At 39.2% G+C, this 12,452-nt stretch overlaps 1 protein-coding gene and 1 long non-coding RNA gene across 2 annotated transcripts in view; one reads left to right on the forward strand and one right to left on the reverse strand.

The window, feature by feature from the left end:
- The window catches only part of LOC309622826, a 377,150-nt gene that overhangs the window by 98,121 nt on the left and 266,577 nt on the right, over nucleotides 1–12,452 (forward strand). The gene's annotated exons all lie outside the window — the stretch shown is intronic.
- LOC309622806 (keratinocyte-associated transmembrane protein 2) lies at nucleotides 947–12,370 on the reverse strand. Its single transcript, XM_082379004.1, has 3 exons — nucleotides 12,189–12,370; nucleotides 4,131–4,657; nucleotides 947–2,606 (listed from the first exon to the last, which is right to left on the reverse strand). Exons 1-3 carry the CDS (start codon nucleotides 12,325–12,327, stop codon nucleotides 2,475–2,477), a joined length of 798 nt encoding a protein of 265 aa, XP_082235130.1. The 5' UTR covers nucleotides 12,328–12,370; the 3' UTR covers nucleotides 947–2,474.

Genomic DNA, 12,452 nt, shown 5'->3' on the forward strand with positions numbered 1-12,452 from the left:
TCAACACATTCTTTTTCAGATAAGATACAGACACAGAAACTAAAGTGTTTTCTATTTTGCCGTTAGTACCAACATTTGGTGCAGTGCTCCTGGCCTCTCCAGAAACCAACACTGAAAGAAGGCAACAGACAATACCACATGTAAGTAGGATATATTAGTGCTGTAAGACTCAAATGTGGGTCTTATCTGTGCCATTCAATCCTGTTTACGCCTTTGCCTCATTTAACCCAACAAACCAATTCCAGTACAGAAATGTTCACCACAATATTATTTCTGAAACAAAAATTGGAAACCATCTAAACATTCAAGAGGAAAATAGCTAAATAAATTATGTAGCTATTAAATGTTTTTAAAGAATATTAATGATAGGATCTGTTAGGTAAAAAGCAAGATACAAAACGCTATAGAGGTCAAATTCATTTAAAAATTGTTAACATACACATATGTGTGAATTATATACACATTTATAGACCAGTGGCTTGGGTGCCTCTGTAAGACACTGGCAGCATTTTAAATCAACGTACAGTCTGATGCTCCAAAAGTCAGAGGCTACTTGATTGCAGCACTGGGACACGGGTAGCAAAGACTGTGCCATCAGGAAGCACCCAAGAACACCAGATCCACTAAGGGGGATGATCCTCCAGGATCGGGGGGCTTCAACAGGGAGACAACAGGGAAGCTAGGATGCTAGAAGTGCACATTGATTTAGCTGCTTTACTTTTCTTTGCAATCCTACTTTGCTACAGTTTTCAATAAACTTCAGTACATAACAGTAAACTAGACCTAAAGTAAGATCTAGAAATGTACGTGGAATTCATAGAAGCACAGTCCTATTGCTAAAAGGAATAAAAGCAAGCTATTCAGCTTACCTTCCTCCCAGACACAGCACTACCCATCTGTCACCACCCAAATGAAGGACCCCATGCCATCATTAAAATGAAACACATTATAAAATCATGGATTTATACCTTTGCCATTTATTTTTTAAAATCTTATTCAAAATATTAAATAATACAATTTCAGATATGAAAAAAATTACTGCAATAAATCAGTTCAGGTGTATTTCCACTCTGCTTCCCTTCCTTATTTTTTTTTTTTTTTTTTAAAGTTATACAGCCCAGGCTTAGTTGCCCTGCGGCATGTGGGATCCTCCTGGACCAGGACCCGAACCCGTGACCCCTGCACTGGCAGGCGGGCTCCCAACCAGTGCGCCACCAGGTAAGCCCCCCCTTCCTTATTATAACAGTAAATTGTCCACCCGAGAGCAACAATGGACTGCCCTGCCTCTTCCATCTCTACACAAACCGCATGCCCACTGGCTCATCCGGGCTTTGTGAGTGGTGTTTAACATATATTAGGGGTTATGTTTTCTAAAAAGTTGTCGTGACACTTGTAAGAAGTCAACCAGGTTTCAAATCACATATTTACATATTGATCAACTCCTTATGATAGAAAGACAGGCTAAAATTAAATACAGTAAATAATTTCCAGTTTCTATTAAAAAAGAACAAGAAAACAAAACAAATACAGGGGGAGAAAGAGTCAGCGTACACATATATCCTTCATGTATACAAACAACTTCATTCAGGTATAATTTTAATTTGAAAGACTTAGATACAATATTATTTAAGTGACATGGCCCCTAAAATTTATTCAAACTTACTACAAAAAAATAAACAAGTGAACAAATATGGTATAATTTTAAACTCTGCCCCTAGCTTGAAAGCTTGGAGAAACCCATACTACAATCAGTTGCTAAGTAAAAGCAATTATTCACGTATTTAAAATTTTATGACAATTTCTACCTCTAAATTTAATTCAGTAATTCAAACCAAAAAATGCTCTCTATAACATTTTATTTATGTCCACTGCAAACTGCAGAGTCTCTACTGCCAAAATTTCTAGACAAATTTATTAATGTGTTACTTAAAATTGTGGTCAGAATGAGCAATAATAAATTATGTAGAAGTTACCCAAAAATATCCAAAGCAATTTTCCTGGAAGAAAAAAATGTTACTTATATATAAAGCATTATTACATACATCCTTACATACACAGATACAGTTTGACAGCACAAAGAAATGTGTGCTTAAGAAACAGTATTTGGATGGCAGAAAGAGAATCTGAATCAGCAGTATCAGATGTGTTAGAATTTAATTGTAAGTTTGGGATCTTTTAAAAGTAGCATTACTAACACTTCCAGAAAAAGCACAATAAAGAAATCTAAAACAATAAAAACAGGTAATGCTTAGCTCCACATTTTGGACACCTGATTGAATTCAACTCTAAAAATGTAGATAAAAAAATTATATACTCCTTGTTCATGATACTTAACTTCCAAAGCACCAAGGCAAAATAAAGAGAGGCCCACCTCTCATTTAAGTACTAACTGCCAATGGTGAACATCTGCACAATATCATATAAAAAGTCAAGCAAATAAAATTACGTAATAAGCAAACGCAAATCACAGTGCTTTAAAATATATAATCATTGGTAATCTTCAGAGAAGGCATTGCCTCATTAACATTCTGGTCTAGACGATGATATTCCACTGTTTTGGAACAAAGACCATCACGCCATTTCCTGCTTTGAACCAGAAGGAAAATCTGGAATAAAGCAAAATAAATCAGATATGCAAAAAAGAAAATAGAGAACATGCTGAAAGTTTTTTATAACAAGTGAAGTATCTCTCTCCTAGGTTCCCAAATACAAAAGTAAAATGTCAACAAAAGGGCTACTTTGTTTTCCATCTTGTAAACAAGGTGAGACAGTGCTTTTTAAATTTTAATGTACATAGGAATGCCTATTAAAGACTGATTCCTGGCCTCTCTCTTCAGAGATGAGTTAGCAGATTGCAGTGGAGTCCAGGAACCTACCTGTTTAACAAGTCCCTTAGGTATTTATAATAGAGATGGTCCAACACTAAACACTGGAATAAAATATCACTGGCATTCAAAATTTTGTCCATCTACAAATATTTACAGAGCTAGTGATAGACCACTAAACCACAAATAACCAAAGGGTTTGTCTGCTTGTTTTCTAAGTCAAAACAACAAGCAAAATATTAGAATCACTGATTCTCAAAGCTGGAAGGCATTGTGAAATTCTCTGGTCCAGTTCTATCATTTCGCAAGTGAGAAAAAGGTCCCAAAGGGGAAGGTGGCTGCCAGGAATGACAAAGCAAGGTACAACAAAGTCAAGACTGAGATTTCCTGGCCAATAAGTATTAAAAAGGGCATTGTGCTTGATCTCCCTTTAAATGTTTAAAAAGCTTAACTATTTAGCTCTGGGACTACACAGTGCCCAGATGAACCCTCACACTAAATTATCCATCCAGTCCTATTTATGCCTCCTCTGCCTCATGTAGTCCAACACACCAATTCCAGTACAGCAGTGTTCATCACAATATTATTTCTGAACCAAAAATTGAAAACTATCTAAATACTCAGCAGGAAAATAGCCAAATAAATTATGTAGCTATTAAATCATGTTTTTAAAGATTATTAATGATATGAAAAATGCTCATGATTTGTTAGGTAAAAGGCAAGATACAAAACTCTACATGAAATAATCAAATTCATTTAAAAATTAACATACACATATATGTCTGAACTATACACACATTTACAGACCAGAAATATACCAAAATATTAATAATGCTCAGCTTTGGGTAGTAGCTTATATTTTCTTTTCTACACTTTTCTGTGTCCCTAAAAAAGACATGTAATACTTTAACAACCAGGGAAAAAAGTTATCAAAATATCATTAAGTTCAGTGCTTAATAAATTAGAAGTCCTAAATTAACAATCTCTCTCCACAAGTACTCCCAATGAAGTAGCAATGCTAAGTTAAGATACAAAACCTTTTTTTAAAAAAATCACTGGGCTTTGATTTTGCTCTATAAAAATATTTTGGCTTCTTTTTTTAGAAGCACATGTAGTAAAGCATTCTGTCTTTCATTTGTTAAAATACACCACAGATTTATAAACTGACATGAGACATCTTGATATTTTACCATCAATTGAAACCTGACCAAAAAAGAAAAAACTCTGAATCAGCAAAAGTATTAATAAGAAATATGACTGAGATGATAGAGGGCAACTAGAGGGGGTGAAAAATCCCAAACTTACCTTCCTTTTGTTGTGATATGTAATATAAACAACAGCAATACAAAAAGCAAAAATAATAAGATGGAAAAAGAAATGGCTATCTTCTTCTTCTATATTTGAGGGTGGGGTCTTAAAAGGTCTCACTGACTGTTCAATTTCCATATAGCTCCTGTTTTCTTCCAAGGCCTCATTGGACTCATCGTCCCGGGGGCTGGTGGTCCAGTCGTAGTCTGGTTCTCCATAATCTCCATTGTCCAGAGTGTCTTTGGCAGTGGACGGAGAACTATTCAGTGTGAGAAGATCCTCCTCCTCTATGCTAGGATCTTCATTGTTATCAGCTTCCTCTTGGGACAGAGAAGTAGTAGGCGAGGGATGAGGGGACAGAGATGCCACTCCACTTTTTTCTGTACTAGTTGTGGGAGGGAGAGTGGTGCTGATTTGGGAAATAGAAGGTTTGGTTTGGTTTTCATTTGTTAAAGCATTCGTATTTGGAGAAGAAACATGTGTCTTGAGTACAGTCTGGCTCGGCGAATCAGCCTGTGATAGAGCTAAAATAAGTAAATAGAGAACATTAAACTGAAATCTTCATATTTATCTCCACCAAGCTAGAAGCACATATACCTAAATTTTTCACTAAGCTAGGATCAGCCACCTGTCTTTCTGTTCTGGGGTTGGGGTAGAGTCTGGGTACTGAAGTCAAACCTCTGTGAAATGAAAACAGAGGGTACAAGCTCTGTGTGAACTTTGCCACTGTGACCTAAAGTCAAACCCCTCTCTATTCTTTCTTTTCTTTTTCTTACAGTGGCAGGCTATGTAATGCAGTAGGTCTCTTATGCTGCTTAAGTTGTTACCATCTGGCAAGGCAATTGTTATCTGATGAATATTTCATTTTTTATTTCAATTTATTTCTTTTTAATTTTTTCATTTTTTCATTTTTTTTATTTCATTTTAAATTCAATGCCCAAAACTAAGATATACGTGTAATGCTGTCAGCAATTATACTGTATTTTCCTAGTCCGTTCACCCTTCTACTCCCTTAGTAGACCATTCACATTTTCCTCTGTCCTCAAACTTCTAACACCTTCTCTGTTGTCCTCATTTTTAAAGGCTAACATCACTTCCTAACTTCTCTGAGAAAAATGAAGCCATCAGAAGAGAACTTCCATGTACTACCAGAACTCTAGGCTCATAAGTCCAACTGCCTCCCTGACATCTCCTCTTAGACGTCTGTCATTCAAATTAACATGTTCAAAATGAATTCTGACTTTGACTTCCAGGAAGATGGAGTAGATGTATTTTTCCCTATTCTGCCCACTAAAAACAAATTAAAACCCTGCATATTACATATAAAATAACATAAGACGACTCTGAAAGGTGGAAAGAATAAGGCAGAGTGTTTAGAGACCTCAGGACATGAGAAACAACCCAGTGGTGACTTTTCTGGATTTTCTTTTTACCTGACGTATTCCAGACTTGAGCTGAAGAGCCCAGCAACCTGGAAACACCAGGGGTATGGACAAAAAGGGCCACCCAAAAAGCCTGCTCTCTCTTGCCAGGAGATCAGGAGAGAGGCAGCCTAGCAAGAAAGAAAACTTCTAGACAGTGACTGCTCTACTCCAAGCAAACAACACAGAAAAAACTGTGGCTCCACTCACACCTACACCAGCAAAGACCGAGTGGGGAGCCTAGATTTCCACCCTCACCAAGCTGTAATGAGGTGCCCTTTCCCCTCCACAATAGGATGATGTCAGAGGAGGCCTAGTGAACAGTCAAGACTTTAACCATGGTCTAGCAGTAATGAGGCCACCCCCAACAATATTTCAGTGCAGACCATGAGGGGAGCCAAAACTCCCACCCCTGCCCAGAACTAACAGGACCACCACCACCCTTCAGGTGTCAACACAGATCAAGTGGAGACCCTAGATTTCTAGCTCTACCTGCCAGTAATGTGCACCAATCCCCACCTCCCCTGCCAGAGCAATGTCATAAAAAGCCAACTAAAAGAGAAAGTTTAAGACCAGAGTCTTGACAACACGAAGTACCACAATTTACCCCATACAAAATACATAATTTGAATAGCCCTTTAACTATTAAGGAAACTGAATTTTTAATTTTAAAACTCCCCAAAATCAAATCTCCTGGCCTAGATGGTTTCACTGGAGAATTCTACCAAATGTTTAATGAAGAATTAACACCAATTCTACACAATCTCTTCCAGAGACTTGCAGAGGAGGGAACACTTCACAATTCATTTTATGAAGCTAATATTATTATCCTGATACCAAAACCAAAGCCACTACAGAATAAGAAAATTACAGACTGATATCTTTCATGAACAGAAATGAAAAAATCCTTAACAAAATATTAGCAAATAGAAATCAACTTTAGGACTTCCCTGGTGGCGCAGTGGTTAAGAATCCACCTACCAATGCAGGGGACACGGGTTCGAGCTCTGGCCCGGGAAGATCCCACATGCCGCGGAGCAACTAAGCCCGTGTGCCACAACTACTGAGCCTGCGCTCTAGAGCCCGTGAGCCACAACTACTGAGCCCACGTCCCACAACTACTGAAGCCTGTGCACCTACAGCCTGTGCTCCGCAACAAGAGAAGCCACAACAATGAGAAGCCCATGCACCTCAACGAAGAGTAGCCCCCGCTCACCCCAACTAGAGAAAGCCTGCACACAGCAACGAAGACCCAACACAGCCAAAAATTAATTAATTAATTAATTTTTTTAAAAAAACCTCAATGAGATATCACTGCACACCTATCAGAATGGCTAAAATAAAAAATAATGACAATGCCAAATGTTGGCAAGGATGCAGAGAAACAAGATCACTCATACGTTGCTGCTGGTAATGTAAAATAGGACGACCATTCCAGAAAACGGCTTGGCAGTTTCTTAAAAAACTAAATGTGCAACAACCATATGACCCAGCAGTTACAGTCCTGGGCATTTATCCCAGAGAAATGAAAACTTATGTTCACATAAAATTCTGTTCATAAATGTTTATAGCAGCCTTATTCATAATAGCCAAAAACTGGAAACAACCCAGATGTCCTTCAATGGATGAATGGTTAAACAAAGTGTAGTACATCCATACCATGGAATATTACTCAGCAATTAAAAGGAACAAACTATAGACAAATGAAACAACTTAGAAGAATCTCCCGAGAATTATGCTAGGTGAAAAAAGCCAATCCCAAAAAGTTACATACCATATGATCCCATATATCACATTCACAAAATGATAATATTATAGAAATAAAAAAGATTAGTGGTTGCCAGGATTTCAGGAGGGAGTAGGGATAGGAAGAAAGTGAGGGTGACTATAAAACAGCAACAGGAAAGATCCTTATGGTGATGGAAATGCTCTGTATCTTGATTGTATCGATATCAGTATCCTGGTTGTGATTTTGTACTACAGTTCTGCAGGATGTTATCACTGGGAAAAACTGGGTGAAGGGTACACAGAATTTCTGTATTTTATTTCTTACAACTGCAAGTGAATCTACAATTATTTCAGAATGAAAAGGTTAAAGAAATGCATTTTTACTCCCCACTCCAAAAAGAAAAAACAAACAAACAAAAACAAAAACTTGTTCTATCTATAGTCTCCCTCTCAGTTAATGGCAACTCCATTTTTCTGTTACTCAAGCCAAAAGCCTTGGAGTCATTATTTTAACACCCCACATCCAATCTGTTTCTCTGCCTTCAAAATATATGCAGAATTTGAAGAGTTTTCACCCCTCCATTGCTACTGCCTAGCCGAAGCCACCACAATCTCACCTGGATTATTATGGTAGTCTTCTAAATGATCTGTCTGCTTCTACCTTAACCCCTAGTGTCCACTCTCAACGTAACAGCCAGAGTCATCCTGTAAAAACTTAACTTAGATGACGTTACTCCTCTGCTTAAAACCATCTAGTAGCTCTCCATTTCTCTCAAGAGTGAAATTCAAAGTCTTTATAATAGCCTATAAGATCCTATATGATCTGGTCCCCGTTATCTCAATGCTGTTATCTCCTACTAATCTTCCTAACTATTCTATCCCCACTGCCTACTTAACAGATAGCAAGCATTCAATAAATATTTATTGAAAATGCTCAACTCTCACCACAAATCCTACACTGCTTCCCAAGTAGCGTTTTTGCACCTACTACACCCTCTGAAAAGCCTTTCTCATAGTTCTCAGCCAGGTAAAACCCCACCACTCTGCTAAGGATATCTCCAACATCACCCTATTTGTTGTTGTAACTCCAGTACCTAGCACCAAGTAGGAGCAGAGTTAATAAATACTGTTCAAGGAGTAAAAATGTGGAAGTTGGGACTTCCCTAGCGGTCAGTGGTTAAGACTCGGCGCTTCCACTGCAGAGGTCAAGGGTTCGATCCCTAGTTGGGGAACTAAGATACCACATGCCGTGAAACGCAGCAAAAAAAAAACAAAAACACGTGGATGTTATATACAAGAAAACAAACTAGGACTTCATCTGAAACATTTGATGTAAATTAGATCAACCTCCTGGACTGCCACTCCTTCAAATGAAAGAGGTTGATCCAGTCAGCTATAAAGAGTATTCAGAACAAAGTGATAACTATGACTTTATGGATTTAATTGTTTGAGTTTATATATATATATATATATATATATATATATATAACTTTAGACTTCTAAATATTGATGTATGTTCCATTTCTACCCTTTCCTATTTGATATTACCTCTCTAGTTAAAACTTAACAGTTTAAAAATTAAAATTTTTTAATTTAATTCTCTCCTACTGGTACCTTTTTAAAAACTGCCTTAAAATAAACTATATATCAATATTTCTCAAACAAGAATGCAGAAGACCCTGAGAATTCATTCACACACTGAATTCTGGGAAATAATGCCTTAAAAATTAAATACATTACACATTAAATAAATTTAGGCAACATCTAGGAGCAATATGATGGTCAATGTAGAAAGTAGGCACTTTTGAAATGGCATGGCAAGACTAGGTCATACGGTGAGCATCCAGTGATCCAAAATAACACTTACATTAATTTTTTAAACTTTATCAAAACAAAAACATCTGTAAAAAGTCTTACAGATTGCCAAGAATACACCCAAGCACTGAAATTTTAAGAAACCTAATATGGAACAAGTTTAAATAAATCTGATATGGAAACTTTCTAACTTCCTATGCTTACTTGACGTTTGGAATGCAATATAGTCTAGCTAGACTTTAATTTTCTTATTACAAGAGTAATTACTTTGAAATCACTTTACCATAAGGCACACTTACAAAGAACATTTATATTACCCAAAGCTTTACACATGCTACACTGTACTACAATGGAGCTGCTTCCCTATTAAAAGCATACACGTTAGTTTTCATTTAAGTTATTTTCAGTAGGGAATAATCTGATTTTAAAATTGATATATACAAAAACTTAATAAAAGAAAACCATTCCCTGAAATGTCCCAGTATAGTTGGAGCAATGTTTATGGGGCCCTAACAAATAAAAAAAGACAAGAGGACACCTTAATACTCCACACTCACCCTCGCTTACCCACACATCAGAAAATTTTCAACCATCTCTTAAGAGAAAAAGTTGTTTTTGAAACTACAGTTACCAGCTACATATTCCCCAAACTGTATGTCTTAAGCACTCCAGCAAGAAATATAAATGCTTAAATGTCAGTTTTTTCTTAGACGATTAAATGACCAAAACAACCATGCTACTTAAGTACTTTAGGAACAGGAGTATCTGCATCAACCAGAGAAATCCTCATTATATTTTACTAACGATGAAAGGGCCTTGGGAAAATGGGCCACAGTCCTTTCCCACAGACTTACAAACACTTCTGGGAGGGTGGTCCAGGTGCCCTGCCCTCACTGCTGCTGGGGAAACCCAAGTAAGTAACCGCAGCACTGTAGTACAGGAATGTATGGCTAGACAGCCCCTGTTGGCAAATAAATGAACACTATCCCATTCATACTGTTTTTCATCTGAACTCAAACAAGATTTAGGCAGAAAAAGCAGGATCGTGTCTTGGCCTGAAATAAAAAAGGGACTACTAAACAAGATACTGCTTAATCATTATAAATTCTTACTAGTGGATTTGTTCCCCCTAAGTCTCAGGTCCTGGTCTACAGGTTTCCTCTTTTCTCAATAAAGCCTTCAATACCTTGATTCACAATGTAACATTTCTAAGAAAAGGAATACTTAATCGTGCAGCACTATTTACAATAGCCAAGATATGGAAACAACCTAAGCGCCCATGGATCAATGAATGGATAAAGAAGTTGTGGTACACATACACAGTGGATTATCATTCAGCCACAAAAGAGAATGGAATCTTGCCATTTGCAACAACACGGATGGATCTTGAGGGCATTATGCTACGTGAAATACGTCCGTCAGAGAAAGACAGATATATGGTTTCATTTACATGTGGAATCTAAAAACCAAAACAAAACAAATAAAAACAAATAAAAAAGCTAAACTCATAAATACAGAGAACAGAATGGTGGTTGGAGGGAACAGAGGCAGGGTGGAGGTGAAGGCAATCAAAAGGTACAAACTTCCACTTATAAAATAAGTCATGGGGATGCAATGTACAGCACGGTGACTATAGTTAGTAATACTGTACTGCATATCTGAAAGTTGCTAAGAGAGTAAATCTGACAAGTTCTCATTATAAGAAAAAAATGTTAACTATGTGTGGTGATGGATGGTAACTAGACTTATGTGTGATCACAGTGTATGCAAACATCAAATCATTACGCTGTACACCTGAAACTAATATGTCAATTATACCTCAATAAAAAATAAATAAATACTTAAATCCTACAGATCCATTAAAATGAAGCAGGGGGAACCATGTTTACAAAGAATCTCCCTTGTCCCAGAACTCCTCTTCTCCTCCCAAGCCCCTCAGGAGTCCAACGCCCCAGCATTCTGGCTCTTTACCAAGCCCCAGAACCTCCCAGTCCTCACAGATGCACCAATACTCAAAGACAGCTCTTTTCCTTTCACTTTCGCTCTCCAAATTATTCCATCGGCTCGGTCCGGTCAGTGCCCCTACCCACCTTCGTCTTTACCGCTGATCTCACCCGGTCTGGAAAGGCCCCGCCTTCCCTTGGCCCAGCTAGACCCCTGGGCACCCGCACCTGACCTTGGGACTCTCTCTAGACACCACACCTCCTACTCTCGGCTGTCTCCTCAGCACCTGTCCCCTCTGTGCTCTCTTCTAGACCCTCCTAACTCCCATCTCTGTAAAGAAAAAAAAGAAAAAAAAACGTTGCATGCCATTCCAGTTCTACAAGAGTCAAGCTATTAGCCACTGCAGTTGCCCACCTACAGTGGATCTGAGGGGAACTCAGGATGGAGAAAAACAGGATGAAGTATTCTGTTTTGGATACACGGGTCCTAGACAAGTAAGATGCATACCTAAGGAAGAATTTCAATAACCCCAGAATCTTGCGTCTTCCCATACAAAGTACTAAAATTATGAACTTCAGATGTCTGTTCTTTATGATGAGCAGTAATCTTTTGATGTTTGACTAAATGTTTTTTTCCCAGCAAAAAATTCATGCATTAACCTGGCTCCTGCCTCACCTCTTCGAACAATTTCTCAGAACTGAGAAACTGGCTCCCCCCGCTACAGCCTTCAGTAAGACACTGAATAAACTCACAGTTCTTACAGTTGTGCGTTTTTGTTTTTGTTTGTAATCGACACCTCCAAGGAATCTTGGAGACCGCATCACCGCCATTCTCTGTGGCAACCCATTCTACAAGACTCTCTAGACACCACCACCACTCCTCCCTCCCCGCCCATCTACACGCTCGCTGCCTGGGTCCCTGCAGCTCTCAACCCCACTTCTCAGGCCTCTTGGAGACCCCACCTCCACAGACCCCTTCAGACAGCCTACTCTCCCTCGTCGGGGCTGTAGAGACCCTGCCCCTCTAGACATCGCCACCTGCTCCGGACACTCGGAAGCGCCCGTTCCCTGGCCGGGCCCGTCTTGGCGTTCCGCGCCCGGGCTCTCCCGGTCTTCCCGCGACCTCCCTACCGCCGCGCCCCATTTACCACTGGACATGGTGGCGGACGCGAGCAGAAGCGCCAGGACCAGCAGCAGCGCCAGCCCTCCGGGGACCTGGATGGCCGGCCTGGGCCGCAGTTTCGCTTGCTGGGCTCCCCTCATCCTCCTCAGGGCGGCGGCGGCCATAACGGTGTCGGCTGCGAGCCTGCGCGGTTGCTAGGCTCTACGTCATGACGTCAGACGCTGCGTATGGCATCGCGGCCGTAGGCGTTTACGTCCCAACGTGATGACGTGACAGCCTGGAGTGGGGT

This window comes from Balaenoptera borealis, assembly GCF_965194805.1.
Source record: "Balaenoptera borealis genome assembly, chromosome: 2".
Classification (NCBI taxonomy): Eukaryota; Metazoa; Chordata; class Mammalia; order Artiodactyla; family Balaenopteridae; genus Balaenoptera; species Balaenoptera borealis.